The 18,662-nt window shown below is 40.8% G+C and overlaps 1 protein-coding gene and 1 long non-coding RNA gene across 9 annotated transcripts in view; one reads left to right on the top strand and one right to left on the bottom strand.

Moving 5' to 3' along the window:
- Nucleotides 1–15,303, bottom strand: part of akt3a (v-akt murine thymoma viral oncogene homolog 3a) — a 57,292-nt gene extending 41,989 nt beyond the window's left edge. For 4 of the 8 annotated variants that reach the window (XR_006380006.1, XR_006380005.1, XR_006380007.1 and 1 more), the window contains exons 1-2: nucleotides 14,816–15,120; nucleotides 8,345–8,772 (exon numbers count right to left, since the gene is read on the bottom strand). Coding sequence is in view for 3 of the 8 variants with exons in the window: in XM_044215463.1 (XP_044071398.1) it covers nucleotides 8,345–8,390 (46 nt within the window). In the remaining 5 variants the exon portion in view is untranslated. Of the gene's footprint in view, nucleotides 1–6,734; nucleotides 6,754–8,344; nucleotides 8,773–14,815; nucleotides 15,121–15,166 lie in introns of those variants that run through there. The other 4 variants (XR_006380008.1, XM_044215465.1, XM_044215464.1 and 1 more) reach the window with 3 other exon arrangements.
- A 64-nt stretch (nucleotides 15,304–15,367) lies between these two features.
- On the top strand, nucleotides 15,368–17,912 carry LOC122884937. The gene is made up of 3 exons (XR_006380010.1): nucleotides 15,368–15,502; nucleotides 16,728–16,789; nucleotides 16,901–17,912. It is a non-coding gene; the product is annotated as an uncharacterized LOC122884937 (long non-coding RNA).
- The last annotated feature ends 750 nt before the right edge of the window (nucleotides 17,913–18,662 follow it).

Here is an 18,662-nt window from a genome sequence, read left to right as displayed (position 1 = left end):
ATCTGTGCCAAAACGTTAGCAAAACTTTAGAGATAACACATTTCAGCACTGACATGAAGTAAATCTTATGTGGGATCATTATCACTTCAATTATAAACTATTACAATAATGGCTCAATCATTCTGTCAACTTTGGTAAGCAATAGGCTGGCAACTGATGCCCTTCTGTCAGCCTGAAAGGCATTTCTAAAACATACGATCAGACTGTACTGTTTTATTATTTAATAAGGAACCAAATTAGTGTATATTTGATTATCTATTCTATACTATACTAGAGAAACAGCAGTTTGGAACAGGGCTCTACAAGCCCTCTAAGTACAGCAGCATTTCCCAGAAATACACTGTATTATTTTGTAGCTTTTGAAAACAAAAAACACAGTTTTAGTATAATTTCTCAACAGGAAAAGTTATGGATCAATATTTTATAGACTTTGATGGCCAAAGACAAAAATGTTGTGGCAATGAGATCAAATGGTCACACTCTGGGGTCCTTCTCCTGCCAGCCAACACTTACACTAGCTGTTAGCCACTAGGCACTAATCTGTTCTAAATCAGAGAAACCAACCCCCACTCTAACCTGCCTCCTCTAATCAGCCCAAAGCCTACTCCAACCGGCCCACAATACCTGAAGATGTTAGACTACACATTACCCCTCTGTTCTAATCTGTGTGTTAGCACACTTAAACGTAGAATCTAGTTTCAGCTTAAACTCTAATTGCTCTGTCAGGTAAGGACAGAGCCGCTGCAGCCAAAAGACCGCCATGGCACACAATACGCCATGGATAGATACCAGTTGAGGAGGAAATTGAGGTGGGCAAGAAACCCACAATTCATAGGAATTCATAGAGGCTCTGCCCTTAAACAACTTCCTTGTAACAACTTTGACTATGCTGTCATATTCAGAAATGGAAATAAGTATGTGTTAACATGTGCAACAAGTGGGCAACAATGAGATGATAAAATGATGTTTATAGAAATCCATAGTAAATGATCAACAAATGATGTTTGTTCTTGTATGTGGGTTACAACAGTCAAAAGGTCTAATAAACTTTGTTTAAATGGTGATTTATAGTATATTATAGTATAGGGATGAAGCATAAATTTGTTAAAAACTGCAACATCATCATTCTCTATTTGATTAATTATTACCAGTAGAGGATATACAAAGTGCTTGTGATCACAATTCATACTAATGCATGAAATTTAAAATTTGGGATTTTGACATTGCTTTGTACAGTGGGATAATAATGGATATAACTGAATAATAATGGTAACGATAATAATAATCTATTGAAGTGTATATGTGTGAATGCATGTGCATCCATCCATCCATCCATCCAGGCTGTGATCAAATGTTTCAGGTGAGCATTTGGATGATCCTGAGCTGCAAACTAATCACATTACTCAAACTCTCCTCCCTTCACTCCTTCTCTCTTCCTCTATCCAAGTTATCCCTCTGCAGTGATCAGCACTCCATTCATCGATCCATTCATTAATTTATCCAAGACTGCCTCACTCTACATTAGCTCATTCACTCACCCATCCATTAATCCATCTCTGTGTTTGCTTTACAAGAATGCTTCTTATCACTTACCACTCACCTTATTGACTGACTGAGTATTCAGTAATACTGCTTCAAACCTTTTAGTCCAGTAATTGCACATTATATTGTATGTTTCTGAGCAAGCAGCTACTGTATTGGCAATGTATAACTGGACAAACATATGCAAGTTAATGTGGAGTAAATGTAATGCCAACACAGTTAGAATACAGTTTGGTGCTGTAGTTTTGTACAGTGCTCTTGTTTTATTCAGCACATCCCCCAGTGCATGGATGAGATTTGCTGCCAGTAACCATACAGAACACCTGGAGGGGACATTCTTCTTCGTTGCAGCTTAAATTAGTTGTGTCACATAAGACAAGTGTATTTTTCACGTAACATTCTTGCCTGGTACAGCTTCCATTTGGAGTTCAATTTAATTTCAAGGTTTATTATCTCAATTTTCTGCTAAATAACTTTGCAAAACAAAAAGATCATATTCCGACTGAATACAAAAGGTGACACACTCTCTGCTGCCTGTCTGTATAGGTTACCCATATGTCTTTCATTCTGTTTCGGTACCCGCTAGTTGCAGGTCTCTTCTATATTGGCAGGTTGTCTGCCTCTGTTCTATGCTGGCTGTATCTGTCACAAACTATCTGTCTCTCTGCCTGTCTTTCCTGTGCTGTTTGTCTGTAGGCTCTGCAGACTAGTCTGTCTGTTTGCGCTGTGCTGTCGGTCTGTCTGACTGTCTGGCTGACTGCCATTCTCTGCAGTGTAGAGTGAGTCATTCTTAGGACAATGGAGACAGTTTGTAAAGCCACACTGGAGCGTACACTTCCTCCGGATGTGCAAGAGGATGCCATTCATAACAAAGCCTGCACTGTCTGCTTGTCTGCTACTGCCCTGTATATGCATGTGAGTTTGAGAAACAGAGGGGATAGAAAGAGGAGTACAGGGAGATGGAAGGAGATACATGAATAGACTGAGAGAGAAAGAGTGTGAATTGCAATAAAAGGAGTGAGTTGTGTTGACAGGCTCTACAGCAGAGGCAAGACAGTGGAGGAGGAGGAGGAGGAGAGGAGAATAGAAGGGCGACACAGCAGACAGTGGCGGCGGCGGCAGCAGCAGCAGCGGCGGCTGCTGGTGATTGATATCAGAGATCTGGCACTGCCACCTGATCCAGCCAGCCAGCCAGCCAGCCTCCAGCAACATTGAACTCACTGAACTCACTGAGCCAAGATGGCTGCCTCACTGCACTGCACCCAATGAACCCCACAGCAGTCTAATGTATACAGTACAGCACATACAGATCCCCAAAGGGATTAAGCTGTAGAGATGAAGAGTACAGAGAAGAGTGTAAAAGAGGACAAGTGTGTTGTTTCACATTTCAGCTTTATGTATATATATCTATATCTAATGGAGCCACTTTCTGACTGTCTCTAGAGTCAAGTTGGCTCATACTGTGATCAGAATTCTGCATATTATGGAGGCGATTTGCAAACAAACAATGTAAAGATATGGGGATCAAGAGAGGAACAGATCTAAACGTACACAGCCACAGCAAGACATGCAGAACAAACATTTCAGTCAATGTGTGGGATGCAGCAATGTAATTCAATACTGCATCACGTCCAATATAAAATCATGTCAGTATGAATGTACCCATAGCCCCCATGAGGTCCCTGAATTTTCAAGAAATCAATAACAATAATTTCCACTGCAGCCTCCAAAATTCTTGAACTGCCAGAAGAAGAAGAAAGAGAAACACTCCCAATTACTGAGATGCTGATTCTAATATTATTAGATGACTGTGTTTGAAGAAAGGTTATTTGTAGTGGAATTTCTAGCATGTTAGGAGTATGGGCATGGCAGATTCACATTTGATTATACTCCCATGCGAAGAGTGCTTTAGAACTCAAACATATTTTAAACCTTTATTTGAGCTACCACAGAAGCATTTCAGTAAATTGCACTTTCAGTGAAACTGAACTATCCAGTAATATCTTTAATATCTATAGAGGGCTAAACAGAAAAAACAACTACATTTAAAACTGCTGGATTAAAATTTTAATTATGATCATATAAGACTCTTAGTTGTAATTTCTCTGCAGTCCAAGAAAGAAACACCTGCACTTACTATGTCAAGAAGTGCAACTGCAGAATATAATGACAATCCATTATCAAAGCCATGTGACTTCACATTGGCTTGGAAATATTTTTCTTTATTTTTTTTTCTGAATAGCTTAGATTCATGACGAATGTAATTAATTTGAAACACAAATGCAAAAGGAAGAGTATGTCAACATCCGCTTGACTTTATGTTATTTATCTTACGTGTGATTGGATAAACCCTCCTGGAAGACAAAGAATCACTGATCTTAGATTATTTTAAAAACGAGTCAGTAACAAGACTCGCTCCTCTTTGACATAGCCGTATCTCATCTGATTAGTAGCTTTGCAGAGAAAGACTTCTGAGGGAAAATGTCAAAGAAAAGATGATGGTGTTCTCCCTGTCTCTCTCCTTCGTTGTTTCTCCTCCTCTCCTCCCTCTTGGCCATCTGTTTGTGCTGACTGCTGTGTGGGCTGATGCCGGTGGAGGTAACAGTATCCTCAACTACAGTGGCTGACTGTGACCTCTGTGGCCTCACATGGGCTGACAGACAACTCCTGGCCTGGGTGGAAATGAAGTGGAGTTCACTTCAGATTCAAATGTTTAAGGTGCAATAAAAACAGCCTTGTAACTTCTGTCGACAGAAAGGAGAGCAAAATCTGATTTTAACACCCACACACAACACAATGTCCTTCCAAGGCTACACCTATAGCTCACATCTATCCACCAGATTCTCTAGCATCCATCATTCAAAGTATCTTTTTAATCATTTAGTCTTTAGAATTAAGAACAGTACATGTTTCCAAACATTGGTTATTTTACTTGCATGTATTTTGCCTTTATATCACAATCTGTGACAGATTCAGTATTTATCCACTGTTCATTATTTCCAAAGATAAATAAGTGATGCCGCTGAATGCACTCCCCACTCTGAGTTAATGAAAGGAGGAAGGAACTCATCGCCATGGTAGAGAGCAAGTGAGTACTTAAAGGCTTGGTCATCTGAGGACATACTGTACTGTACTTTGCAGAGGTGATGTTCCTGAGGTTTGTCTCTGTGTTAGCTGGTAATGATGAGCAGACTGTGAGTTCATATACAATAGGTACAGATGTTTGCTTTTATGCTTTCGTTACATACATGCATTTTACTACTCTTTTATGCTTGTTTTTATTTGTATCATCTGTTACGGTTTTGTGTTTTATCACTTATCGATCTTTTTTATAACACGTGAAACACTTTGTATTTTAAGTTGGACTGATTGATTGATTAAAGGATGGAAGGAATAAAGAAAGAAAGGAAGGACTTAAAAATAAACACCCTAAAGCTTATATATTGTTACAGTACACTTTACATAAGTAGTCCAAAGGAGGAAAGCCTTCATTCCTTCCTTTTTTCTTCCCATTCTGTGGAAATGTTTCCTATTGACAGTCTTACATACTCTGCTGGGCATGCTTATTGAGGACATTGCACACACCACTGACAGTGACCAGCATCCACTGACATGTGTCAGTTGATCAGTGAGTCTACAGTGTGTTAGTGTGTGGCGTTGTGCTGTACACATCTGTCATGTTTGACCAATTATTCTAATAGTTAGTGGCAAACAAAAGCTACACACTCACAGATACACACAGTTCCTTCATAAAACATGCAGAGAGGCAAGCGAGCATCCCCATGAGGGTGCATGAGCAGGAAGTCACCACCAATACTTTGTGCTGTGAATGGGAAACAGTGTCTTTCAATCAATCATTTCACTTTATTTCCAGACACATTAGTCAGACCACAAAAGATAAAGTAAAAAAAAGTAAAATAAAAGTTAAAAGAGTATAAAATAGATGTAAACAACAACCATCTCAAATCCTCACTATCAGTTACACATTCTGGGCAAATTATGGTAAAATAAAACTCCCACACCGAGTCACCACAACTGTGTAGCCATTGGTAGGACTCAATGACTATTAGTTATCCAATCTACACATACATTTACATACAAGATTTCTTATCACTTCCTGACATGTAGGTACAATTATGCAGAAGAACATATGACAAACACTGTAAAATCTCTGTGCAAACAACAGCATCATTAAAGCATCATGGTGTGCAAATGTAAGTCTCCGCATACAGCTCTTCTATACCTAAACCATGCGAGAGCTATATATTGTACAGGGGCAAACAGTAAGCCCTGAACAGCCAGACCATCAGTAGAGCACATTTGAAATAATAAAGAGAAGAAAATGTATGACAAAGTCAACATAAGTCCTTGTCGTGCATTAAGTTGTCTATAAAATGGTGACCAAGATATTTGACTTGACTGCGTATTTTAAGAAAAACCTCTGCATAAGTAGTTAAAACTAACTAACTGTTAAAATACAAATTTTCTATAATCATAATCATTATCTAATTGTTATTAAATTACTTTTTTTGGAGGCATAAAATTGCACAATATTGGAAGCATATACTTAACATCTGTTGTAGACCAGAACTGCAGGAAGAAAGTATAACCTAACCAATTAATTTAACATAAAGCGATTATGAGATTACCAAAAACACAACCTGTTTTAACAAGCATTTACCTGCACACACAAACAAGAATGGAGATAATATATTACTCTGACTTTACTGACTTTATTACTGAATTGAAAAGAGTCAGATAAATCGCTACTCATCTAACCTGCATGGTTTACTAGGCAAACAATGCACAAGAACTTAGTTATTTAGGTACTCCTCTCACACTCATTTTAGGAAAAGTTTTTCATGGTTGATTTAATTAGAAGCCTTAGACGCATCGAAGAAGCACATGAACATCTCTCTTTCATACATAGTTCTATTACAGTCTTTTTCTCTGTTGTCATCCATCTATTTCACCAGTCTTTCTTTCTCATCTTTCACTTATTCATTCTTTTAGTTTCTCTTTTTGTGTCACCATCTTCACGTCGCTCAGTTCAAAACAAAACAATGTGCATTATTTGGTAGCAGACTAGAAGTACAGGGCCTTCCAGACAGTCAAAACACAACTAAATGTAATCTTATTAGTACAAAAGGTTTTGTGTGTGTGTGTGTGTGTGTGTGTAGAGGTTTCACTACCTTTCTCGGTCTCTCTCGCTGTTTCGTTTCAGTAAAAAGCTTTCAAATGACTAAGGCTGCAGTCTTTGCTATATCACGACCTGGACAGTGAGTCAGCACCCCGACCCTGATCCTCTCCACACACACACAAATACAGACAATGATTTAGCATATGATGCAGACAAACATTCATATTCCTGACACAAACAAACACCCCCCCTTCCCTCCAACCTCTATCTCTAGCTCTCTCACTCACTGACGAACACTGGTAGCGCTGCGTCGTGACTGGGGGCGATGTGTTCCTCTTAATATGCACAGACGACTGTCTGAGGATCACACTGGCATGCTGGCACATATAGACAAAGATCCTCCCCTCTACTTCAGAAATACAGAGTGTGTACTGTATTTGGGTATGTGTTTGTGACAGTGAGAAAGAGCATCCACTCCATGTAGTAAGGAGCACTCTGTTGTCCAACATGTTCTCCTGCTGTGCCATAGTACTAGCCTACATTACCCAGAAGCCTGCTGTCTGTTATGTATCCATGTCACTTCCTGTTCAACAGTTTGTGTTACACATTCCTAGACACCATCACATGGGGGATGATGCTCATTGGTCTAAAAGTCTGGAAATCCCCCTTGTTCTATCCCTGAGGCTCTCTCCCTAAAACGCACACACACATACACTTGTGCCTGGAGGAATCAGCACCAGCAGACACAAGAACCCATGAAATCCTGGCTTTAGGGGCAATGTTCAGTATGTTAGAAAATAATCCTAAATAAGTCCTAAAGTGCCTTACAGTCAGTGCTACAGTCATCACAGAGCTACTGTATATCACTTTTTGACTGTTTCTGGTTCAGTTTGGCCCTGCTACAAATGGCTTTTCACCTGTTGCAGCAACCACTCACATTCACAGCTCAACATAAGCTGTGAATGTCTGAAAACAGGGAAGTTCTATCTTTACTACATGCTCTTCAACTATTACAATCTCTTTCCCTGTTTCTCATTCAGTTGGTTGTAAGCAGGATGTGTTGTCAGTACCCTCTCGACTCCACCCCAACCAACCCCTCAGCCCCATGTCATATGACTCTCTGTGACACCATTCAGGATTTTCTATGAACTTAAGAGACAACTATGTTAAATAATACTTCAAGAGAGACACAACTAACTTGATTTCACAGACTAGTAGACACACTGGTCTGACAGAACACTATGCACCAGCAGTGTAACTACGGGCCTGGTAGATGTTATTAACTGCACACACACACACACACACACACACACACTTATGCATACAAATACATGCACATACCCATGCACACTCTTTTTCAGACACAACCTGACTGAAGCACATAGAGGCTTAGCAAACAAACCGCCAGCCAAGCTTATAATAAAGAGACACATCCCTGTGGGGGAAAACGCACACACGTATACACTCTCACACTAGATAATCAGACATCCATGTGATCACACACACACACACACTCAATCGCAAACACTCACATCCTCCCACCGGCACATGTGGACAGGCACGGCCAGGCCCTCAGTCTAGACAAGAGGCAGAGAAGAAGAGGAGAGAAAATAGAGGTAGAGAGGAGGGGAGTAGAAGAGGAGAGGTACTGGATGTACTTACCCCGTTTCTGGAGCCATCCCTCTCTAACGATGGTGACATCGCTCATGGTTCCTTCACGCCGAGTCTGATGCCGCTACACGCCTGCTCCACAGAGAGAGAGAGGGAGGAGGGGAGGAGAGGAGGAGAGGAGAGAAAGAGAGGGAGAGGAGGAGGGGGGTGGGGGGCGGCTCTCCCAGCCTCCGCGTCACTCTCCCTCCCTTCCTTTCCCGTTCACCCTCTCGTTCGCGCAGTCTCCCTCTCAGACACACACACACAAACACGCGGTGTGTATGTGTACGTGTGTGTGTCGTTTTGCTTCCTGTTGTGGCTTATCTCCGTGCCTCCCTCCCTTCTTCTTCTTCTTCTTCTTCTCCCCCTCCTCCTCCACCTCCTCCTCCTCCTCTCTCGTTCCCTCTCCAGACCTTCCTCCTCACCAACAGTGACTCAGCCTGGAAGGAAGTGAAAGGAGAAAAAAAAATAAAGAAAAAAAAGAAGGCATGGATTTATTTTTCTCCTCCTCTGCTGCTCCCTCTCTCCCCCATCCAAAGCCCTTTCATACAATGTGACAAGACAAACAACTAGTTATTGTGTGGACAAATGCTCTCTCTGATCTCCCCCACCCAGTTCCTCTTTCTGTCGCTAACACTCACTCTGATAAACAGGATGAATTATTGCAGAGCTCTTGATGAAGCAAAAAACTGACCTTGATTGCCAAACAAATATCCCTGAGCTGTACCTCTCATTCATTCATAGATCCTTTTTGTTCTGGTGAGCAGGATGTGCTGTGTGCAAAAGCCAGTCTACCTTTCTGTGCTCACTGTATTTCTGCATGTCAAATTATTTTGTCAACGTGTGTGTGTGTGTGTGTGTGTGTGTGTGTGTGTGTGTGTGTGTGTGTGTGTAGGCTGATTTGTCTATCTATATGTGGGAGGTGGGAGAGCATCTCAGGACTGTAGAGTAGGGCTTGGCTATAAATAGCAACAACGGCAGTTAGGGATGCTCTCACACTCTCTTTCTCTCTGCCCAAATCTCTGCACCTCTCTGTCGTCTCACTCCCGCTCTTCCTCCCCTCTCTCTCTCTGCATAGCTGCCGCGTTCACCTCAAATGCACCCTACTACACTGTATTGCACAAAGCGCAACAACACTACGCCGCTCAGCTTGAATGGAGATCAGCACTACGGCGGCTAGGTTAGCAGTCGTAGCCATCTAGCTGGAAATCAGTATTCAGTTCAGCTAGTGTCTGCACTGCTGCCGACACTTGGAGGGACTGCGGCATCATAACGAAGGCTGGAACAGACCCATAGACGCACTCACGCACACACCCTAGTAGGTGACACAGAGCTTTTTTTTTTATGTTGAGGCAGCAGAATAGTGACCAATCTGAGACCAGACAAACAAATGCAGGGTAGTACTTCTTGGTCACAAGGGCTCGGGCTTTCACTTAGTTTACCCTTGTACAGTATGGTATCAGTTTCCTCAAATTTAAAATTTGTGTCCCTTTCATATGCTTAGTTGCCAAAATAATGGGCTTGATTAGTCAGTCAGCGATTAATAGTTTAAGTCATTAATCAAAAAATAAATTTAAAAAGAGAATTTGCTGGTTTTCTAAGCTTTATATAATTGGAAATTGAATATATTTGGTCTTTGGACTGGACAAAACTACTTATATAAGGACACCTTGGGCTCTGGGAAATTGTGATAGGCGTTTTTCACTGACATTTTTGGACCATACGGTTAATCACAAAATAAATCAACAGATAAGTCTATAATGCAAATAACTGTTAGTTGCCCCCTTACCAGTACAGTACATATAAACACTTATATAAACACTTTTTACCACTTTTTACATCACTTGGACTTTTGTATGTTTTATTATTTTACCACACTGAATTACAATGAATGTAATTTTAAGGGCCGGGTATCAGTCCTCAATTTGTTTTTGGTACAGACCACAACATCTCTGAAATGTCTATGCAGTATCGAAATCTATCGAAAGCTGCCATCAAATATCTGATCAGATTCATAATATTACTCATTCAGAGTTCCTGACTTATTGGTATCTCCGCCAGGTGTAACACCACTAGCGCAGGAGCTTTGGACCGCCGGGAGGAGGAGGTTTTTAGGCCTGTGCTCCGAGCTCCCAGTCCGGGTAGAGTCAGCTAGCTAATGAGATTGCCAGATGCACGGCTAACAAAGCTAATGGTAGCTACAGTTAGCTGTAGTTAGCAGTTACACTAAAGCCATCTGTCCATCAAGAAACTAACTAACTTTCCTTCACAACCCAAAAAGTACTTTCTGCAAGACATACTGAACAACCTCCAAAAACTTTAAGAGTAGTCCAGGACAGAGTAGTCTTGCATAGCCAGACCTATCTCCACACTTCGTTTTAGCGCTATGAGCAGAGTGGTCGAATAACTCAGACAGACTAAGCAGGTGGATGGGCGCGTCCCTGTAGCAGATCACGAGTGAGCATAACCAAGTTGACGTCAACTAAGCTCAAAAGTAGAAAAAAAATGTTGAAAACCCAGTAGCCTATTCAGAGCAGTGAGCCTGAGCTTTTTGCTCCCAAGGAATACTTTTACATACGTTTACTTCATTATTTGAAACTTTGGCCACGTTTAATGAACATCTGACATTGTAACATTATATATATATATATGACAGAAAATAAAGAAAAGCATAATAGGTCCCCTTTAAGACACTGACATGTTATTCATACACCATTTGGTGATACCAGGCCTGGCGGAGATCTGCACTCTACTGAGTGCACTCTTGTAGTATAGAAATGTTACCAGTTTTAGACTATTACATTTAGGAAAAGTTCTTATATAGCTGCTTTTAGACTACAATTCATATTTAAGAACTTTGGCTTTTTTGTTAAATGAAAAAAAGGGTGTTGTAGAAACCATGTTTATATTTGTCAAACTAAGGTATAAGGTAAAAAAAAAGAAGTATTGATACCAAAATTGGTATTAGCACTGATTTAGAAAAGAGGGGAAAAAGCCCTAGTAATTACAACCAAGGTAATTACCTTTTTATAGGCACTGCACAATTCTGGATTAAGCTTTAAGACTACAGAGTAATTCAACGAAGCTTCAGTTAGCTTTAACCTTAATCTGAACAAGCATGGCGAGTGGAGAGGAGAGGAGCTGAATGTCCAGACAGTGGCAACCCCTTGTCACCAGGGCAGCTGTTGCTATGGAGATAGCCACTGCCATGATGAACCAACGATGCCAGGGGAAGCACCTGCCAGACAACATTTATTTCATGATATTTCATTCGAGAGGCAACAACAAGGACAAAAAAATTACAAAGAAAGACAGAAGTGAGAAAAGAAAGATAAAATCAGAGGAAATAGAGAAATGGAGAGAGAGAGAGAGAGAGAGAGAGAGAGAGAGAGAGAGAGAGAGAGAGAGAGAGAGAGAGAGAGAGAGGTGGAGAAAAATGGAAAAAGAGGGCAGAGACCAGACAGTCAGCTACCCCACCAATAATCAGTCTGGATGTGTCAAGCGACACTGCAAGGGATTAAAGGACGGCAACTGGAAAAAACTAATACAATCAAAACACAGCTCTGACACACATTAAACATGACTAGGACTTTGCTGTTTACATTTACAAGCTATTGTTCACTGCTCAACCCATCCTTGGTTTCTGCTAATATTGTGGTAAAGAGGAGCACAACTTGAGTAATTAATTGAGTAATAATTTGACAACCCCAAATCATCCTCTCTGAAAGGAGACCAACAAGTTTGGCTGTAACTATAAGCTCTTTTCCTTAGAGGACCACAACGGAGTTTTGCATGTTTTAGACCCCAACAGCTTCCAACCATTCTCCAAAGTAAGGTTGCTAAACGTTTTGATTGATTTCCTCCGTGCACACAAACTCTTGAAAAGACCAACAATTAACATACCAATAACTGCAATCAAAACAAATCACTGCCTGGAACTGCATTACTGCATGTTAATATAACTTTGACATACAGTAAAGAAAGCAGACTAAGTATTATAAGGATTTTTATACAGTACTGCTATCATGAACTGAAACCTACAGTAGGAAGTAGAGAATAAATCTATAAACCTATGGTATGCTTTGGAAAGTGGGACACTATATATAATGAGCTAAAACATGTAAAAGTATTGGTATGGCTCTTTAATACGGATTTGGTACAGAGAGGAGGACACTACAGTATAATATTTGTAGATATGTTCGTGTTCCTATCACCCTCACCCTGCTGTCAGGACAGCACACCTAATCTCACCTCACCTCACCTCACTCCTCCTCACCCTAAAGTGTGGCCTCATACAAATCCTGACTGACATCAGCAGCAGTGAGCCCACAATCTTCTTCCTAAAGTCCAAGCCAGCCTTTGGCAGGACCTCAAGTGTTACACTCTGCTAACACAGGATGTGTTTCAGCCACATTAGGATTCAAGTCCATTTTCTTCCGTTTTATGCATGTAAATACAGTGATTGTGTATTGGGCGGTGAGCGCTGCCAAAATACGGGTGACGAGTACAGTAGTACAGTTGCTAAACGCATCCTGGGTATACACTGATGGACGACAGAAGCTGCGCTGTTGACATGCTGCTTTCACAACGCAGCCTGTGTAGATAGGGTGTAAGAGTAAAGCTGAAACGGTTAGTCGATGAATCAATTTGTCAACTACCTAGTATACTGGTGCCAGCTTCTAAAATTCAAGGATTTCTGCTTTTCTTTGTTTTATATCATTGCAATTTGAATATCTTTGGGTTTTGGACTGTTGGTCTGACAGAACAAAACAATTAAATCTGTCAACTTGTGGGATGTGGGAAGTAACGTTTTATAGACAAAACAATTAATCGATTAGTTGAGAAAATAATCGGCAGAATTGATAATGAAAATAACTGTTAGTTGCAGCCCTATGTAAGAGAGTGTATCTTAGGCATATAATCCATATAAGAGAGAGATAAAAGATGTGTAGAGCAGGCCTATTCAATTGGTGGCCCGCAGGCCACATCTGGTTCAGAAGCAACATCCGAGTGACCGAGAATACATAAATTTGATATATGACAAAATAAGTAAACTACATACGTGTATGAAAGTAGCGAGTGAGCCATCTCGCTTCCATCTCATCTCTGTTGAGAGTTGCACATGCGCAGTACCGATAGGGCAGGATTTCTACGGATGTAGCAACACCGCTAATCACATCTTTCACAAATCAACGTTTTCTTATGTGAGTTCCGACCACGCTTGGTAGCTTTTCAAAACATCCGGCTATTGACAGCCACAAGTAGGGAAGTGCTCTACTGAAAGTATGTCTCTGTCAACCCTGAAACGTAAATTTGACCATGAAAACCATCTCCAAACACCTGCTATTTTTTACTACATTCATTTGCATTTGTAAAATTTGTCATTACCAAACATTTCTGCTGCTGAAAATGTCTGGCCCATCTACATCTGTAACTGAATAGCCCTGGTGTAGAGCAAAATAGTTCTTCCTTCCTTGGCCAATGAAAAACATTGACTTTGTAAACATGTGAAACATCACATGAAGGACTGGGTATCATTTGAAATATTTCGATACTTGTGAAAATACTTTTTCTTCGATACCTTACTTTAAGAAATATAGGCATGTTGTTTTTCGACAAACGTCTTTCATTTTACAAATGTTGAGGGGAATAGTGTGATCAAAGAACAAGTAAACAAGATTACAAAACTGACCAAACATTCAATGCCAGCTGTCCAATACTCACTGGACACATTTCAGTCAGACTCCATACCAAAAAAAGTAGGCTACTGAGGTGCGACAACCAGCCACAGGTCAAGGCTTTCCTGAGTTTGGCTCTGATGTAGCAGCAGCAGCATCATAAACACTACCCCCATCATCATCAAAGATATAATTTTCTGCCATTAGTGTAACATACCCTCTGGATCATACATGTGTGCCACTGATTTGTGGCAGTCACAAATCAAGCCAGGCCTAGTTTGCTGTCTCTCTCTATTACAGTTATGAAAATCTACATGATATACAGTTGCCTCAAACATCATGGATGTCATTTTAGTGAGTCTATTTAGCTGTTGGGATGAATGTGAACGTGTAAATGTTGTTTGTCAAACTAAAACACTGCTACTGAGCAGTGAATGAGTAGCTAGGACACACAGTTCCCAACACTGCATCAGCTACGTCACGATGCAAACTGCCTGTCAAACTGACGCATGTTGCATGTAGCATAGCAGAAAACGGTACGGATGTTAAACATTTTTTTTTTTTTTTTTAAACACTACTTTTTCCGGTCAACGAAAACTGACGTTACCCTTCTTCGAGACAGGGACGCAGACTGTGCTCTTTCTCAACCTTAACACAAGCCATCATTCCCAAGTGACCTGTCAAACACGGGACCGCCCCCACCTTGCTAACGTTATCACAACATAAACACACATTATCTAGCTAGTTTTAGCAGGGTTTAAATCATGTTCACTGTCACAGCAGTGTGGCTAGCTAACAGTATTACCTGTACCGACAGGTGCTGTGGTATTCCCGTGCACCTGCTCTTCATAAACCGCTCGGGTTATTTTTTCTTCCCCCCTTCCGTCTGAGTGAGTAACGTAAAGCAATGCTGGACTGCAAGCTAAGCTAAACCGCCAGCCAACGGTCGCTGTCAACGTAACGAGCCGGGGCAGAAATAATCGTTTAGAGCTAACATACATCAAACGGATTTCCGAGAAGCTCCGAAAGCTACCGTTAGCGCAGCCAACGGTTGTTTTGACTTTCAGGAAAACTCGTGACGTCACCCAGAGAAACGGTAACCCCCTTTCAGTCATGCACAGGCGCGCGCAGCTCCCGCACCCCCCACACATCATACCGTCTCGCTTCGTCCTCCCTTTTTCGGTTTTAACGGTTTCAGCTCGGCGTCTGGTGGTTCTCTCCACTGTGGAGCTCTCTCATCATCCCATTCCAACATCCCGTGCGTCTCTGTCGGCTAATAAGCCAATCATCGCGAGAATCAGCCGGTGTTAAGACCGTGAGAGCCAGACGAGAAGAGGCCTTAACTGGGTCTGGTGGTCCTATAGTTACATTAAAACAGACATGGGTCATGCAGTGAAGGTCTGTGGACCTACTCGGTACCTTTATCTTGTAAGTAAAAGTAGTAGGCCATTTTCCACAATGGAAAATGCTACATTACAAGTTCTCATTTCAGGTTAGTAAAAGTTAACAAGTGTACTGTACCTCCTAGATTCAAAGTTTTAATACAAATCTCCAAAACTGGAGACGAAACACAGGTGTTAAGTGTCCCAGTAAGCCATGACATGTGACAGTGAGCCAGCCAGCATGCAAAATATCAGGACCCTGAAACCAAAGCAACTAAATGGAATTCAGCCATTAGTGATTGTATAATTTACTCCTGTGCTTTTCCTACTGTGACATGTCCAAATGTCTTGTAAATACTGAAAATCCATATTCATATCGATTTTCACCCTTTAAGGTGAAAAACCTTGTATCTCTGATTCACCTTAAACCAAGACAAATGCCAATTAAAGGTATACTTCAGCTACTGTATGTAGTCAGATAAATGCCAACTCAGTTTGTCACACAGGCTTTCTGTTAAAAATTCAATCTGAGATAACCCCAGATGACTGTTTTCACACGCTGAACTCCCCATGACTAGTTAACTGACCTCCAGTCTGATTTGTTGCCAAAAAACCCATGTATTTCATATATTAAAATTGGAATCAATACATTTTCTGTCAGTGGAGTAATTTATTAATTGGTTAATTGGATGTGATGCAGCACTCAGACAATAAGGTTTACAATTTTTCATATTTTATCTGTATGTGAAGCAGTGAAGAAATTGAACTGTGATAAGAATTAAGTGTGATAAATGTAAGCTATGAGGATTTATTCGGTTTATAGATGTATAAAAATATTGTATTATCATGAAATTCCTTTGGGTTTTTTTTGTCTTTGTCAAAGGCGTGTGCATCTTTACTTATAGTACAGCTATCTTGCGTATCCGGGGTTGACAGGAAATATGAAGAAAGTAATATGAGACTTGTAACGAGTACACATGTGGAATACTAGACCACCTCTTGTTCTGCACAGTTACTTAATAAATGGGGTAAACTGAAACACAACAGCTCTCGTTATTTGACATGGTGTCAGAAGCGGTTTGGATATTTTTAAGCCTATTGTTTTCAGAAAAAGACTGTTAACTGTAAGTCAGTAGGATCAGCAATCCCTACAGCCTCTCAACATTAGTACATTGCAGCATCTTAAATGCTGTTTGCCGGAAGTATCAGGCAGCTGCACAGCATGTGACTGAAATCTCTACTCAACAGCTCATCAGTCAAGCGTAAACCAAAATGTTCAGAGGACATTTAAAGCTCAGATTGTTGATACAATGCATTTTTTGAATTCCTGTGCAGGTTGTTTCAAGCCAGCGGGGTCAGCTGCCCTATTATAGTACTTTGAGAATGATCATATTGATGTAAGTTTAAAAGTAGAATCTATTTAGAGGCTATTTTGATGACATTCTGGTGCAACAACGCCCTCCCTCATCTGTTTTCTCTTCTTTTCTCCTTTCTGTCTGTCTCCCCAGATGGTGTGGAGTGTGGAGCTGAGCAGCAGTGGCGGAGGGTTTAGGTATGGGGCCATGGCTGGGCACAGAGTGCAGACACAGGAGGACCTAGTGTGTCAGATAATGTATGTGTGTACTGTTCTGGCCTCTCTTAACACACATTCACATATTGCCATCAGCTGGCCTTTTGCTCACTGCCCTGTGTGCAGAGGGGGAGTATGGGCAGAAACCAGCGACCAGGGAAGGTGTGTATGTGTGTGTGTCTGTCTGTCTGTGTGTGCAGGGGAGGTAGTGGAGGTGGGGTTCATGGAGGTGGGGGTAAAGAGACAGCTTGAAAAGGAAAAAGGCAACACGGGAGCCCTTCTGTTGCCATTACTGTGGCCAGACGTGTCCCTGTGACACACACACACACACACACACACACACACACACACACACACACAAACAATTTAGTCAGTTGTCAACTTCAGCTGTTAGTCCTGCACGGTTGCAAAAGCATGACAGGAATAATTACCAACATAATGTTTATATTATTAAAAACAATGGTCACATAAGAAGCATGAGAGCATGTTAGCATGCTAATATTTGCCAATTAGCACTAACCACAAAGTACAGCTGAGGCTGATGGGAATGTCATTAGTTCTGCAGGTATTTGTCATAAACAAAAGTATTCGACAAATTTGAATTTTGTTCTGATGCTGGTGCTAGGTGGAAAATGAAGAGATCAACAAAGTTTTTGTCGACCTGTCGACCAACAGACAGACCAGCATTGCCATCCCTGGAGCATGGCTAAAAATCACTCCACTATAATAATAATAATCGCCTCTCTTCAAGGAGGTCAAAGTCAGCATCTGTTACAGAATAAAGGTCCTTGCTGGACAGATGTTTACCAACATAGTGTCTTGAATCTATATTCTCCTGGGCCTTTTTTCTTTGACAAGGCCACACTGCTGCTTGATAACTAGAGGTCCTCTCCTGTTCTCCTATACTGTATCCTCTCTTAATGCTGTCCTTTATAAAGATTGTTATATTCTGTGTGGCTAAATTATTTATTGAGATCTGCTGTGTCACTTCCCCCTTTCATATGCTCAAAGTGGGACAAAAGTTTGTATTGATACTGTAATCTGGAGAAGGCATGTTTGAATGTTTGCATATTAATAATGTTCTGTGAGGAAATGTAGCCACTGACTAAAGACTACTATAAAAAGTGATGATTGTTACAAATTATTTTTAAAAAGATAAACGCAGAAGATGTGAAGAGCTGTTTTTTCTCTGCATGGCCTGTAATATTCTTCATGATCACATCACAGTAAAAGTTCAAATTAATAGAATAAAATGTAACTGGGAGTCAATATAGCATATGGCTAAATACATATTTCATAGGATGTGGGCTGTATGAACCAATATGAAAATACTCATACAGTTTCATTTCACTGTATAGGCACTGATATGTTATTCTCCACATGACCTCCATTTCAAAGGGACTTTGATAAACAGTGATGTTATAATCAGTGCACTAGTCTATTTTCTGGGTTCCCTCGAGGCATCATTATGCACAATCTTTGCAGTGGAAGAGTGAGTCCGTCCAATCGGTCAGATTCAGCTGTAGAAAAATAACATTTTAAGGTGGGATCCTCTCGGTATGTTTTACTCATCAGTGCGTGATCTCCCACACAAGTGCACCACATGGTGTATGTTTGTGAACTTCAGGCATGTTCCATGTGCATATATACAGCATGTCTATGTTTGTATAAGAGAGAGAGAGAGGGAGAAAAGCTCTGTA

Source organism: Siniperca chuatsi, linkage group LG11, assembly GCF_020085105.1.
Source record: "Siniperca chuatsi isolate FFG_IHB_CAS linkage group LG11, ASM2008510v1, whole genome shotgun sequence".
In the NCBI taxonomy this organism is placed as follows: domain Eukaryota; kingdom Metazoa; phylum Chordata; class Actinopteri; order Centrarchiformes; family Sinipercidae; genus Siniperca; species Siniperca chuatsi.
The sequence above is the reverse complement of the archived record's forward strand: the minus strand, read 5'-3'. Positions and strand labels throughout refer to the sequence as shown.